Below are 15,920 nucleotides of genomic sequence, written 5' to 3' on the forward strand. Positions count from 1 at the left end.
ATATGGTTTTCCTCATAGATTTTATTATTTATTTTAATATATCTTCTGTGACATGTTTTTCTCACTTTTTTCTGGCTTTTATCCTAGGTTTTTATGGGTGTTTTTTTCCTCTATCTGCCTTTAAAGCACAGATAGAAATGCAGCCGGGAGCTGATGATGCTGATCCGTTGTTCATTTGTGAGCTGCTCTGTGGTGGTAACAGACCCGAGGTGCAGCTGAGCAGGTGGTAGACAAATTGATCAGGAAAAACCACCAGGAAGCTTTCTGACCAACTGCTTAGGCTCTTGAAGAGAAATAGAAAATAGAAAAATGAGCAGCAGCACTTTTCTTTTTCCTTCTTTTTCTTGATCAAAGTAGCTCAGCTGTTCTAGGTGGATCAAATGGCCTTTTGAGCATGTAGGCCCTTCTTTCAGTCACCTTCAAGTCATATGATGGAACAATTTCTACAAAACTTGTCTGGTTTAGATAGTCATATCAGTTAATTTAAGAAGAAATAATGTTTCTCCCCACAAACCCCTACTCACTTACACCCTTACACTGTCAAAGCTACAATAATAATAATAATGCTATTTCTGACTAGCTAAAATCAAAATGCAGGAGGAGAGTCTGAGCTCACACAAGTAGTCAAAGGAATTTGCTGTCCTGAAGTAGTGTAAATTTGCAGTTGAGCAACCTGTTTCAAGGTGCATTGAATTATTGGATTTATTTTCACTGGCTTTAATGGATTTTGATTGAGGCTGTTATGAAACGGTGTTTTCTGCTAGAACAGGAGGGAACATCTAGGCATGTCTTTACTAAGCAAGGAGATCATTACAGCAGTTCTGATTGCTGTAATGCTGTAATTAACTCATTGCAGGAACAAGGAAGACAGTAATTTTGGCTCGTTCATGCAGCAGCTTTGTTTTCCCTACAACTGTTCTATCACATTCCCAGACTTTGTGTTTTCTAGCGGTTGGGTGCATTCGTGCATCGTATCATCTCAACGGGAGCTTTATAAAATGACTTACTGTGATGAACAACATTAGTGGTAATGGAGTAAATGCAGCTTTCATTGAATCCCTGTAGTTAAAAGCAGAAGGGATTTGTTGTGAATCATGAGAATGTTGTTACTTTTGCATAAAACAATCTAACAGGAAGAGTGATTTCTAGGAGCTACAGTAAAAGTCGAAGAGGTTTAGTCCTCAGCTGTGTTTTTCAGTTACTGTTCGTAGAGGAAATAATAATAAGCGCTGGATAGAGAAATGTTATATATATATATATAGGTTTTTATTTAATGCAAACATGTTATGTGAAGTCCTTCAGGTTTTGCACCAGGTGCTTTTGTACGAGGCTGCAGCTCCTGCCTGCTGGCTGAGACCAACGTTTGGGCTTGTGAAAAGAAGTGGAGATTCTCCACCTAAAGGTTCAGACCCAGGAGGGAAGTTGTCCAAACACTGACCAGCTGAGTTTGAGAGCAGCAGAACCTGTAGTCGAGTTTCCTGTGTGTACATGGCAGTACCCATTAACTTGACATAAGTGAGTTTGTGTTAATTCATACTGATCTTGTCCTCACTTGTATTGAAACTTAGTTTATTTACACATTTAAAAAAAAAAAAGGAGGAGGGTGCTAGCTGCACGTGATTAAACTTATTTTCAGGAAATTTAGTTTCTAAAAAATGCTGATTTTTCTGATAAAATCATACTTGCACTTTAATGACAAGAGGATGTTTAATATCATGCATGAAGGCTCAGGTGTCCATTGCCATGGCCAGGAGGAAGTTTTACCTTTCATCATTGCCTTATGTCATTGACTAGATACCCACAAGTGTTCCTGTGTCTTCCTCCAAGAGTCTTTCCACTGGCAGAGATAGGCCATTGCACTCGATGGGACCCGCTGTCTTCAAACAGTTCAAGTTGGCGTTAAGTTGAAGGAGGAGAAGTAACAACAATGCTTCTGTTACAGCAGCTGTAGTGTTGTCTGCTGTTGCAGATGTGGAAATAGGAAGCATTATTTAAAACCAGACAAGTAGCTCTTAGGTCTCTTTTATTTTTTCTTAAGTAGCACTATTGCTAGTTTCTCCTCAGCAGTTGAGAGCCTTCTCTTCTCCTGATCGGTTGTGCCATCACTACTTCTGTGTCGGGGCTCGTTAGGAGGAGTGGGGGCTGACACGTTCCCTTGAGCTTCTGGCAGCTCAGTGCAAGTTGAGGAAATCTGCCCTTCCAGCCCTGGGATATTCTGAATCTGTAGAAGCTCACAGCTTAGGAAGTGAAATGTTTGAGCTATACTCCTCATCAGCTCCATCTTCTCAGGTCTGGCTTCACTTCTGCTGCCCTTTTGAGAATTTCTCCCTGAGCAGTATAGACAAGTGCTCTTTCTACCTGATGTCTTCTTATCAGCACAGGAAAACATAAGATCCTGCTGTAGGAATATTCTTCATAACTTCATTTTACTTGCAGAGACTTGTGTTCAATGCTGCTTCTGTGCTACCTGATCTTTATTGCTTGAACTATTAGGTAGCAAATACTGCCATTGGTGGCTTTGGTCTCAGAGTTTGCCTTTTAAGTCTCTAAAAACAAAGCATTGGGCTGATTGAGTGAAGAACTCAAATAGTTCTACTGTGTGAAAACAAAAACTGTCTCTTGCTCTTAAGGATCTTTATAGTTGTTAATGTGGCATTAAAGCCAAAAGACAGTGAAACCATACTGTAAGAGTTACTTTGTTCAGATTCCCATACAAGCTGTTAGAGCTCATTTCTGCAGCAGATGTGATGTTGCTATTCCAGAATGGAAGACTCTTCAAAAACTTTTGACTTGTTCTTCCCATAATTAAGAGGTAGGAGTATAAAGAGGAGGCTAAAGCAGAACTACTTGTCTTTTATGAAGAAGCTATCTCTGAGGGTTCTCTTCAACTGAAGTAACATAATTCCGGTCCGCTTTATAAAATAGCAATCCCTCCCTAAACAGACAGCCCAGTGTTGCATGAAAGTCTGGAAGAGAAGGGTCACAGGAGTAGCATTTCTATAATGAAAAGTAGGGAGATAGAAAAGATTGAAGGCTCTTGTGAATATGCACTGCAAACCCTTTTATTTCTTGTTCATTCCTATAGCCATGACTGCATTTGACCGTGTCCCTAATACATATGTATTCACGAACGTTTGTTAATGGTACCTGTACATACTTCTTTTTCAATGTATTCAGGGCTACGACTGTTCGTTACAAAGGCAGAAACCTTCGCATCAAAGCTCCGATGTGCAGGGCTTTGAAGAAACTCTGTGATCCAGATGGTAAGTGAGAGATGCTGGAATGTGAAAAGGTTTTAAGAGATGGTCAGAAGAATATGAGGGAGAGTAGGCCTGTTTTGATGTGCACATCACTGGCAGGGGGATGTGTGCTGTTTCACATTTGTGTTGGTCACAGATATGTCTCTATTGTCTTACTTATCCTGTTTGCTTGTATGATTCCAATAACTTTGGGACCCACCCAGCTCTCTAAGTCCTGGAGTCACTAACTAAATTGAAAAGGAAATAGCTACACCAGCCAAGATCGCTCCTGCTTTACCAGTTGTGCTTTCACTGTATGTGAAGTTCAGTCCCTTGTGCCAGTGAATAAGCAGTAGTATGTTGTTTAACATTGAGCATTTTAGACTTTTTTTTAGCTTCTCCAGTTCAGCTATGTGTGATTTTATTGTTATTATTATTTTTTCTTCCTCTTTCTTCCCCCACACAATAAGTAGAATCAGTGCAGTTTAAAGGTCTGAAATACTGTACTCGTTCAAAGTTTCTTGGGCAGATAGTGTTCTGACTGAGTTGTCCTTGCTTTGACCCATACCCTTTGTGCTTCGTCTCCCTTCAGGCGTTAGTGATGAAGAGGACCAGAAACCAGTACGTCTTCCTCTCAAGGTCCCTGTGGAGTTGCAGCCACGAAATAATCATGCGTGGGCTCGAGTACAGAGTCTTGCCCAGAACCCACGTCTTAGGTAATGAAGAACTGATTGTGGTACTCAGAACAGAACAGGGAAATGCATGAGCAGCATTCTACTATCTTCCCACTATCTGCCAACTCGACAGTTCATCTTTGATAATGCAGTTTGCTTAAATGGACTTGTTCTGAAGGCTTTGTCCAGCCAGGGTACATGATTGTTGTAAACATGAGGTGTCAGACTTGAAAATTGGATTGCTGCTGTTCTTTTTGTCTTTTAGCTCGAGTAATGATAGAAACTCCTAGAGTTGGAGATAAATATACTTTGTGCTACCTAACGCAGTTGTCAGAGCACACGTAAAATAGAGAGATGCGGCACTAGTTCTACTAAAATTTGTGTTGAATGTACCATGAAACAGAGGCACAGGAGACAGAAGTAAAACAATGGTCAGAGGCACCTGCACCAAGACTCTGAATGTGTCAACTGCAACACAGTGATACTAGCAGAAAGGAAAGTATTTGTAGCTTAATCTCCTCCCTGCAAAAGGTAGTTGATGCTGTTGTTTCAGTGTCATCGATGGCTCATCATCCTGGTACTTAGATTCAGTCCAAGACTGAGGGCAGAAGCAAGGCCTCTGTGATGTTGATTGCTCTTTCAAAGCAAGTACTTGGTTATAATGACCATGCAGAGAGGAGAATCAAGATTTTTAGCATTAGATTTATTTTGTAAAATGCTTTGAGAGCAAAAAGTAAATGTTTGGGATTTTTTTGGTGCCCCTTTTGTTCTTTGCTTCAACCACATGAGCGACCCCCTCATGTGGTAGTTTTGTGCCTTGCCTGCACTTCTGTCATTTAGCTAAATTGTACCATCTTTTCCTGTCTTCTTCCATCTGGATAAACGAGTGTCTTGAATCATGGCAATCAGATTTATCTGATAGGCTCTTAGGTCTTTCTTATTTGTGAATTATCTGGATTTTAAAGTTGCAGGATAACATGTTTTTGTTTTCCTTTGTGTTTTTGTTTGTTTTTCTTAAAGCTTGGGGCTTGGTAGGTGTGTTCTCTGTCCTTGTGTTACAGAATGCCAGTTTTTTCCCTTAATTCCCACTCCAGCATCAAGGATTTGATGATTTGAACTTGTGCTGACATTTTTTCTTGGTTCCCTTGCGTTGTTTATCTTGCCTACAGGATGATTGTGGAGTTACATCGGAAGGTCTCCAGCCTCATTGAGTTCCTGAAGCAGAAGTGGGCTCTCCATGAAGTGCGTATTGTATCCTTTTTCTGCTTAAGTCTGTTCTGTATGTAAGTGTCCCAGAAGCAATTCCCTTTTTATTCTGAGCTAACTTTTGCATCAGAAATGTGATTCTACTTCATAAATTTACCAGCCTGTGCTTAGGAAAAGTAGAGGTTAGTATCTCAGCATCACTATCAGAGCCTTTCTTGGGAAATCCCATAATATTCCACTTTTACCTCAACATTTCTCTACTATGTTCCCCTGAAAAGCTGGTTAGTAATAAATGAAGCTCCATGCCTTTATTTAGTTTCCTAAACAGTGTCTTACTCTGTTTTGTTATAGATGGGTGACATCCATGGAAACCTGGATAATAACTGATGATTTTGTTTCCAATTTTGGCAAAGAGATTAAGGCCAGATCTTTCCACTTGCTTCATGCAGTTTCACCAAATGAAGGCTTAAGCTTCTTGTCTGGGTAGCTGCTACTACCTGTCGTGTATCTATGTGCTGTTAGAGACATCCCTCCCTCTGAACTTTGATCCCTGGGGTAAAAGGATTTGTGAGTTAACAGCAGTTCTGTTCTCCTGTTGACCGGTTTGCTATATCCTGTTCTTAGTCCTCTAATTCAGGCTTTTCTGTTTAATTTGTGAGCCTGGAAGAAGTAGCAGCATAGCACTTGAAACTTAGAAGGATGTCAGAACATAAAAGATGGAGGTTACTGCACAGAACAGGGAGTCTGTTTTGCTATGCATTGGCGTTTTTTGCTTGGTTTTATTGAGGTTTATCAGTGAGTTGGGTTTTTTTACAATTACAATGGTATGTGAAGCAGAGTTGAGTAATTTTGTCTGAAACGGAGATTTAGTTTGTGCTTGTAGCAAGTCTTCGTGTAGACCTTATCACCACAAAAGGAGTTTATTTCTGTTCATGGAGTCTTCATACCTGTGCTGAATAGAGAACATGGCCTTGATCAGTTTTTGTTGGTTTTTTTTTTTTGACTTGCAAAATAGGCTGCGAGGTGCTTGTTGGGAAGGGGCAGATGGTTGTTGTATTCTTTGACACATCTTTTTTAGCGTAAAACACTAGAAGAACGGCAGCTTCAAGACTCCAGAGACTCGGAAACAAGAGGCAGCTTCTCAGAGGAGAAAGTGATGCTCCATCTCTTCCCAGGAGAGAACTGTACGCTCACTCCACTGCCTGGGGTAGCCAGAGTGGTCCACTCCAAGGCTTTCTGCACAGTGCATTGGCAGGAAACCGGCAAATGCAAACAGAACACAAAAGAGTCTCACTTACTACCCCCTGCGCAGATCCTGGGCATACAGAGTGGTCAGGGGACAGCTAGGGGACAGCTGAAATACACGCGGGGAACAGAAGGTAAAGGTCTTGGAAGGGCAGAGAGCACTACAGAGTCAAGCAGAACCTCTCAGCCCACAGCTGAAGTTTCTGCAAGCACTGAAGATGGCCCCCCAGAGCCTGGCCTGTTGGAAGGAACAGCCTCGAATCTTGGCATCACTAATTCTCTCCAAAAACCGCCTTCTGGGCTTCAGGATCCGGGAGGGAACCATGAGAAGCTGAGCTCAGTGGCCTTCTGTGTGGAGGGCGGGGAGGCCCTGGCTGGTGACCAAGCAACTGTGCTACCGTCATGCAGCACCGCTTGTGCTTGCAGTAAGATCCCTGATGTGGAGGAACTGTCTCTGCTTGATCCATTCCCACGGTACATGAAGTCCTGTCAGGACCTGATTGTCCCAGAGAAATGTTCTTGCACAGACAAACTGCCTGGGAAAGACTCTACTCCAGCATCTGGTGATACTTCTCCTGTGGCTTTTCCAGGCGGGAGGAGCACAGAGACACCTGACTCCTGTTCACAGCTGCCGAGAGGTGGTGTGGCTTCACCCGGCAGTGGCCCATCCAGATACGAAACTCAGGCTAGCCACAGCCAGGGCCAGCAGCTTGATGCTTGTACCAAGGATATAACAGATGCAGTAATGGAGGATTCTCAAGAGAAGCTGGGCTCCTCATTTCCACCTCCACCTCAGGGACAATCTAGTACAAAGTCTCTCAAGGATGACCCAAGCCGGCTCTCTCAACAGGTTAGAGAAGAAGGATGGAGTCTACGAACTTCTGAGAGCCTCACGCTGGCTGAAGTCTACCTCATGATGGGCAAACCGAACAAGTTGCAGCTGGAATATGACTGGTTGGCTGTCTTGGAGCCAGAAGCCCAGGATGCAAGGGAGCCAACATCTGAGTCAAGTGCTGTTCCTGCAGGTACCACCCTTCACAAGCAGAGACTCCTAAACTGCCTTTTAAAACTCATCTCTACTGAAGTCAATCCCAAACCAGTAAGTAGCTCTTGTTCATGCTCCAGATGCTAAACTCTTATTTCATCTGGGGAATAATTGCCCTCTCCTGTTTTCATAGTAAGTCAATGACCAGCCTTGTCAAGATCTTGGAGATACCAGTGGTTTAGTTTTTTGTTTTGTTGTTTCAGTTTGGTTTTTGGTTGTGGTTTGTTTGTTTGTTTTTAGGTTTTGTTGTTTTTTTTTAAAGGCAACAACACGACCCAACTCGTTAGAGTGGACTTTCTTTTCCTCAGTATGCTGCATTTGCTTTTTACAGTACATTTTTGTTCCTAGTTTGCTGTGGGTCTCAGTTGTATTACAGTGAACATTTAATGTGAGTATGGAAAAGATTAGTCATAAGGTTAGGTTAGGTGGATGCCTTCTATTCTCTCTCACATTCATAGAACAGCCCAGGTTGGAAGTGACCTTGGCAGATCATCTGGTCCAACCTTTTGTGGGAAGTGGAGCCTGGGTGACAAAAGGAGCCCAGATGGGATTAATATTCTACATGAAAACTGCAACCTTTAATTTCCAGTGTTTATGTAATTCAAGTATCAGTGTGAAAAGGATTTATTTTTTTGGGATAGCATAGCAAATGTAACTGTGCCTGCCATAGTGATTTTTGTAAAAGTTGCCAGACTCTAGAATAGTTGTTTAACAGACCCAGAAAAAGATCTTCCTTAGGCAGACAACAGGGAATGAATTTGCTTTCCTTCTCATGCACTGTAACCAACGTTTAAGATTTGCCCCTGTGATAACCGGGCAGCCCTTTCTGCCTAGTGCAACCAGTTGAAACTTAGTAAACATCCTTTTAAAGACCAAAAAGACACTGAATCCAACCTATCTGACCAAATTCCTGTGATGGAGATAAGGTAAGTTAGATATCATTTGCATCATATTGTGGCATAAGATAAAAATATATCACTATTCCCAAACACACATAGTTCTTTGATCTTTCTTTGTTGGTGCAGACTTAACCACCCCACCCTAGAAGCTCTTTTTGATCCTGATTTTATAGACATAGAATGTAGGATTTAAAAAAATTAGAACCATCTCTGCTTAGATACAGCTCCAGATATAGACTTTGTTTAAATTATAAGGCTTTTGGTCTGACATCTCGCAGATATGTGACAGTGTCTCCTCTTTTAGCATCTCCTTCTGGTGACACGTGACAGCCAGGGATGACACTATTAAACAATCACAAACTAGGAAAAAAACGTCCTTAGGCTTTGATGGGGGGGATAGAAGACGGGAGGGGAAAACCAGCGGTTTCTATTTGCAAGTGTTTTCCTGTCACTTTAGCATTCTTAGTGTCTTAATCAGAGTAGCTTCGTGCTCCTGACAAACAATGGAGCTCTTTCAGATTATTTACTGTATCATACATTCCAATAAAAAGAAGTAACATAGCCGGTCACTCATGAGTTTGAGTGGTAATTTTATGCCTGTGGTTGCACACAGATCCCTTAAAAGGGGAGCATTTTCTGAAAAAGTGTTTAAACAACTTAAAGAAATAACTGAATAGGCATGGAAAATTAGTAAAGCACCTTACCATGTGCCTCTTGCTATTGCTGTATTACAGTATGAAATAGGAGAAAGGATGGAAAAAACACAAAACTATTGGTCTCTCCTTGATTAGAATTAAGAGCAAAATATTTTTGTCCAGGTGTACTTCCAACCAGAGGAATTAGAATTTGTGAAAATTAGTTTTGCACTGAATTACAAAGACGACCTTTTCCATTTTTGTGACAAATCTGTGTTGTCTTTTTTTTCTTCTTTTTATGCTGGGGTGGTCCAGCACACTGTGTGAAGCTTGTTGAGTGTTAACCCAATCGTAACATGAATTAATGATCTCAAACTGATGACATTTAATGCTGCTAAACGCACAGGAAGGGAATTTCTGCTGCCCACCACACACACACACAGAGGTATTGGTTAGATTACTTAAAGGTATTATAGTATGTCAGGTTTGTATGTTTTTTTAGCTTCCTATGTAGCATGAGTTTAACAATATATTTGTTGTAACGGTACCCAATGCTCACCTAATGTGTCTGCATTTCTAGACGCCAGAGATGAGCTCTGTTGCCACGTCACCTATAAAGCCTGTGCAAGAGGAGCAGTCTCTGACTCCTCCGGGAAAGGTCATTGCCATCAGCACCAGGAGTCCAGGCTGTGCACGAAACCAATCTGCCCTTCGCAACAACAAGACTTTTTCTCCCGGTGCTGCGTCCAGCTCCTCAGGTGAGTGTTCGTACAGATCCATTTCAAGAGGTCAGACCGCGGGTGCCTCGTACCATGAGGAGCACATACCAGTAATGTACCACCGGGAGAATGAGTGTTCTTACTCTTAGGAACTTAACTCTTTAAGAATATTGGTGTGTGATAATTTGCTTTAGAGTTGTCCTAAATTCAGTATTTCCTTGAATCCTGCAAAACAAGGCATGTCAATAGTACAGTTGACAATGCAGAACTCCCATGAGTCGCTCCTACAGAAGATGCTGATGTGTGTTACAGGGTAGGGGATTTCCAGGGAGCGGAGGCTTATGGAGCAGGAGAGTAAATATGTGGTGTAAAGTGTGTTGATAAAGTAAAAATTTTATTTGCCATTCTGCCATCATAAAAGATGGAATGATTATGAATTACCTTCTAATAGAAGGTGCAGCTGCTATAACTTGTGAGCTCTAGCCATGCAGACCAAAAATTTCAGTTCTGTTCTCCAGTGCAGTTGCATTCGCCAGCAAATGTTTTATGACTTCAGGGAGTCTGTGGAGGTGTCAGGGTTACTGGGAGCGATTGTGATTTTTATGCTGTCCTTTTCAAACCCATGCTGTAAGAAGCAGTGGACCATGAGCAATTTAACTGATGATGCAAAACATACTTGATGCTCTGTGTGGTTTTCATTTTAAAATGGTATAGCAATTTAATCTTTGTCTAGAGCTTCACTGCTTCATTGCAGACAAGGACATACTTACTTAAACATCTAGTAAAAATCCAATAATTTAATAGATCAAACAGATAAATTGTTACACTTCAGTGAGATACAGAGGCTTGAAGGACAAATCTTTTTAAATCAGACTTGCAGGTAGAATCAAACTTCCTTAGTTTGCAACATTCATTTTTTATGAGATTGTACTTCATGCTTCCCTAATGCCTTGAAAATCCTTCCTGAAGCATTTTAAGGAAGAGTAGGGATCCTCCGCAGAGGATCCCAGACAGAAACAGCAACAAGATAACAATACTTTGTATCTGATCCCCTGGAAACAGACACCTGTTCTGTTTACATAGAGCTTCATTGATTCAGAAACAAATATAATTGTCCATGTTACTCTTTGATTCACATCACAGAATTGCAAGTAGGGCTCTGCAGCACTAGGGTTTAACACATATAATGAAGTGTATAGTCTTGAGAGCAATGCCAAGACTGAAAGATACAGACTCAGTATTCCTGCTTTTGTGCAGTGCTGAAGAGACTGAAGTTGACTTCAGTAGTGCTGTTTGGCTGGAGCAGAGGAGCAGTAAAAGCATGTTTCAGTACAACTTTCTACCTAATTACTTAGTTTCGCTTCCAAGCATTCTGCCCGGTGTAATACACTGTGCTTGGGCCTCAGGTAGTGGCATTCCACAGGTCACACAGATACCTGAGCAAGTCCAATATCTTCACCCTGAGTTGTGTCGTTTTGGTAGACAAACTGGATGCCTTTTATCAGCCCTGATCAGGGTGTCCTGGATCTAAAACAGGATTGCTTGTGGTCTGGATTGCAGCCTTTAGTATACAGTAATTATCAAGCTGCTTTGTATCCTCACACACAGTGCTATTAAACGACTGCAGTACTTTGGCTGTCAGAAAGCAAATAGCTGGGTTACTTTTGGTGGTGAGAGTTCTAGGTGTGTTCCCTTATAGACTCTGGTCTTGAGTCTGTCTAGGTGCTAGCTGCTTTTTGGTTTTCATCTTCTGTGTTTTTTATTTAAAGATAAATGGATTTGGCTTTCTCAGTAGAAAATAAAGATTAGAAGATCGTGCGTATACGCTCCAGAAGAACTGAAAGGGCTGGGAAACAGACAGCTCCATAAAAACCACACAGCCAGCTGGAGAAACAAAAAAGAGGATAAAAAGAATCGTGCAGAGAGATACGACAGCTGTGATGCAACATCACCTATAGTGCTTAAAATATCACTATGTAATTATAGTTGCATCCCTTTATTGTTTTTTTTAAAGATAATACCATGTGTATTATCTTCAACAATTCTCTCCAACTCCTGGTCAGGCAAGAGGCACAAATTTATATGTTGTTCTGCATTTAATTGATCCTTTGGAAAAGCAGCAGCATCTAGAGCAGAAGGTGGAGGTGGCAATTTCATCTTTTAAACAGGAGGATAATAAAACCTACAGGTTTATTTGTTAGGTAAATACAGTTTGTTCTCAAAACACTTCCTGACTACTGTTGTGCGTGCCCATCTCTGCATTGGGGTGGCCCAGGCAGGTGGCTCCTGCCTCCCAGCCAAGTTCTCCACCAGATGCTGGGGTACCCGGACAAGCAGGGATGCAGTGAGTGTGAAATCACCATCACTGTCTGTTGTAAGGAAACCCGGTGTTGCACATGCAGCGAGCACTTCTGGGGACTAACTTTTTTTAAAAAAGTTCTGTCTTCTGGAAGATATTTTGGTAAATGGATCCCTGCTCTTTCATTTCTCTGTCACCAGAATGACTTTTTTTGGGTTGCACTTTAAATTACCATGGGGGTTGGCGGAGAGTGTAAACAAAACATAAATATTGTGGAATGAATCTGTGTTTTTATTAGCTTCCCCTACAAAAGGAATGGTGGATATACAATTCATTTCATGGGAAGGGCTCTAAAGTATTTCTACAAGATAAACTGGTTAACACAGTCTGTGTGGGGCTTAAAACCGGGTGTTTAGATTCTAGTTTCCTTAGTAGCATAAGATTGCATTTAACCCCGTTTTTCCGGGGATTTCAAGGCGAGTGAATGTTTGCAGTGTCCTTGTGGAGCAGGTAAATACTGTTCATCTGCAGGTGGGAAAACTGAAGTATCGAGACTTTCATGATTTGAGATCACAAACAGATGGTGGCAGAACCAGAATCCCAAAGCCCCAGCACTCTGTATTGTCCTTCAGTTACTGAATAGTTACTTGCTGTTTGTTTTCACTTCATTTAAATTGTTGTTAAAATCTTCTAGGTTTGAGAAATCTCCCTAGACCTCTCTTGGTGGCTGGTCCTTCAAGTTCTGGAAGCACTGATGCGGACGGTGGACTCTTTGCCGTTCCTACAACTCTACCACCCAACAGCCGCCATGGGAAACTGTTCTTGCCCAGCAAAGAAGCAGAACTGACCTTCCGGCAGCACTTAGACACAATCAGTGTAAGTGAGATGACCGAAGGAAAAAAGTAGCATATTGTGTCTGAGCCAGTATCCATTGGTATTACCAGGTTTTTTTGGGTCTTCAGAAAGCGTGGGCTTCCCTGTGAAGCAGTGCTTCTGGTCATGAGATTCTGCTTCTGGTTACCTGAGATTAGTCCAATTCTAACTATGTAACTATACTTGCAAGTGGCATGACCTTTTCAGATCTGAATCTGAATGCTATTGCACAGCCTGATGAAACTGGTTCACTCTCTAATTAAGTTGCTTCAGCAAATGTATTTGCCAAGTTTAGCAAAACTGATATCCTTCTTATCTGGCAGCTAGCGTTAATACAACCTCATTGCTGTATTTAATTCAAATACTTTATGTTGTGTTATGTTATATATGCAATCTCAGTAACAATTTCCTAGCAAGCTGCAGTAGTTAGGTAGCAAAATGATGTTTTTGGCAAAAAGCTTTATCTCCATAAAACAGACAAAAAAGGAAAAACCAAAACAACCCAAACATTCCTGGTGGTAAATCTTCCTACTCTAGCAGAAAGACTATTCTGCTGTCTGAAACAAATAATAAATAGGTAGAACTTTACTTAAAAACAGAGTTTGGGGGTATAATTTATTTGTGTTTGCATGCTTAAAATACTTTCTAATGTATTTCCTGTTCTTGTCCAGATGCAGTCGGACTTCTTCTTGCCAAAGCCAAGGAAGTTACGGAACAGGCACTTGCGGAAGCCATTAGTAGTACAGGTCAGAACAACTGGCAAAGTGTGAAATGCCTGTTTTGCTTCCTGAATAGATACCAGTAAGGCTGTAATGATTTGCCCCTAACAGAAACAAAAAACTGAACTTTCCTCACACATCTGGAGGAAAAGTGAAACTGAGCATATGAAGGAATGAGCATTTTAATCTTTATTGTAGCCAGCCATGTTATGTTCCCTGTACGAGGAATGTCAACAACAGTGGTAGCCCAGTGCATGAGGTAGTTTAGAAATAATAAAAAAGGCCCTCACCTGAAAGCAGGTTCTGCTGTTTGGGGCAGCTGGACCTGACGCACAAGCGGCGTGTTCGTGTGTTATCCTGACTGTCATTGGTAGAGCTGTGGGTGCTACTGCCGCAACAGCTCCCTGTAGATATTTTTTCCTGCGTCCTCCTCACTAATGACTGTTAAACTGGGGGAGTCATAAACGTCTGTAGTGATATAAAACATCACACTGTTTGAAGAAACAATGACTTCTGGAAAAAAAAAAGGGACTTGCAAGGAGATGTGTGGAAGAAGTAACCATGGAACTCTGGAGACCTAGAAATTACATACGCGCTGGGCTTTGGTACTAAGATATTCTGGTCTATGCAATTCCACTGGTTTTAAGAGCTCCCGAGTATGTACAGCTGCCTCGTTACTTCACACTTGTTTAATTGTAATGGAAGATCGGTTTGCACACAGACTAGATCCCATCCTTAAGATCACTGCTGTAAATCCTGTGAGAGATTTGGAAATTACTGCAAGAATAATCAGAAAGGAATATAATTCTAAGTAGCACGTCTCAGATCATTGTCCATGTGGAAATTTTCTCTTATAGTAGTTGACAGAGAAAACACACGATTCCTATCTACAGCTTCATTCTCAAGAATACGTGGACCCTTATTGCTGTCTGTGGCACGACAGTCATGCCATGTAAATACTCTGCTTATTCTGGAAGGCACCATGAACTTCTGTGCTTTAGAAGATGAGCTTTACCCTCTGTTCTGTGTTTAAATATGTTCTGGTTTATTGTTATTTCTCTCGCATAGAGAACGCTGCTCCCCAGGCCATCTGGAAACCCGTCCCAGCATGTCTGTTCCTTTTCTATCTTATCCAACTCATCCATTACAGGTGAGTCTGTATATCTTCTGTCTCTTTTATGTTGCCATGAGATGGACTGGAAAGTGTCCCTTAAAACTGCATGAAGGAATAATTTCTAAAAAAAGAGGGAAATACCCTTTCAAAACCACAGAGTCATTTACCAGTTGCTTGAGTCACTTCCTACAGGATGATGGAATTGTTCTCCTGGATCATTGTTAAGCAAGTCACAATTGTTACATAAATCTTTTTCTTCCATTTCCCAGTATTGAGAGCAGGGAAGAGTAGAGAGTTCTCTGCAAGGACACAAAATTTTGGAATAAACTACTTAGATCTGTTTTTTTTTTTCATGTAGGGTGTATTCATTTGTCTAGATGTTACAATGGGATCTTCCTAGTACCTGAGATACTGTTGAGATGTCATACGGTCTAATCAATATACTGCCCATTGGTCCTTTTCTGCTGATACACTGTTGAGTACAATGGTAGTACAGGTGATCGCCCATCTTGGCTTAAATCTCAAAAATCAGCATGAGACCTTAAAGGTTATCTTCACTGAAAATAATGAAAGCACCTTCAACACCACAGCAACACTTGCTGTTGCAGTTTGGTGACAAGGCACCAGTTAGTGCATCGCATGGCTGTTTCCTTGTCTTTACTGCTTGCATTCCTTGTTCACTTCCATTGAACTGTGTTGTGCTCAGCTTTAAAGATGTTGATTTCATTTGCTGAGAGGTGTTTAATCCTTCACCCTAGGGAGAGGTTCATTTCGGCCAATCCAGTCCTCACTGACTAAAGCTGCTGTTTCTCGGCCAATTGTGCCCAAAGTTCTTCCAGCACAAGCTACCAACCATCTGTCTAGTAAGTCACTTCTGAAACAGAATGAGAGTCACGGTCTGTTGTGATCTGTATGATGTTACACTGTTGGTTTCTGTTTCCTAGTTAAAATCAGTAGTGCCTTTGGAAGTTAAAGACAACAGCTGTGTTATGATATTGTGCTTTCTGTGGCTCTGTGTGACTGCAGAAAGGAGCAGGCCATGGTGGGACAGTCTGAACTAGGTTCCTTTGGTGTGTCTGACCTGCAGGCAAAGCAAGGGCTTAGAATTTGTAATCACAGTTGAGCACTTTTGCCATGTTTTGTTGTAACACCACTTTGAAAATGGCTTGTGACATATTTGAAATAAACTTGCTTATATCTACTAAAGTGGGATTGTGAATTCTGCAAGAAAGAAAACATGCCAGTGTACCCCA

The 15,920-nt window shown here is 41.4% G+C and overlaps 1 protein-coding gene across 4 annotated transcripts in view; it reads left to right on the top strand.

Annotated features, from left to right (window-relative positions):
* The window catches only part of CRAMP1 (cramped chromatin regulator homolog 1), a 40,277-nt gene that overhangs the window by 14,841 nt on the left and 9,516 nt on the right, over positions 1-15,920 (top strand). For all 4 annotated transcript variants that reach the window (XM_065030565.1, XM_065030564.1, XM_065030563.1 and 1 more), the window contains exons 7-15: positions 3,178-3,263; positions 3,832-3,955; positions 5,083-5,164; positions 6,198-7,463; positions 9,524-9,701; positions 12,656-12,837; positions 13,506-13,580; positions 14,622-14,703; positions 15,426-15,530. In XM_065030565.1, the coding sequence (XP_064886637.1) occupies positions 3,178-3,263; positions 3,832-3,955; positions 5,083-5,164; positions 6,198-7,463; positions 9,524-9,701; positions 12,656-12,837; positions 13,506-13,580; positions 14,622-14,703; positions 15,426-15,530 (2,180 nt within the window). The remainder of the gene's footprint in view (positions 1-3,177; positions 3,264-3,831; positions 3,956-5,082; positions 5,165-6,197; positions 7,464-9,523; positions 9,702-12,655; positions 12,838-13,505; positions 13,581-14,621; positions 14,704-15,425; positions 15,531-15,920) is intronic.

The sequence above is a fragment of the Columba livia genome, chromosome 15, assembly GCF_036013475.1.
Source record: "Columba livia isolate bColLiv1 breed racing homer chromosome 15, bColLiv1.pat.W.v2, whole genome shotgun sequence".
In the NCBI taxonomy this organism is placed as follows: domain Eukaryota; kingdom Metazoa; phylum Chordata; class Aves; order Columbiformes; family Columbidae; genus Columba; species Columba livia.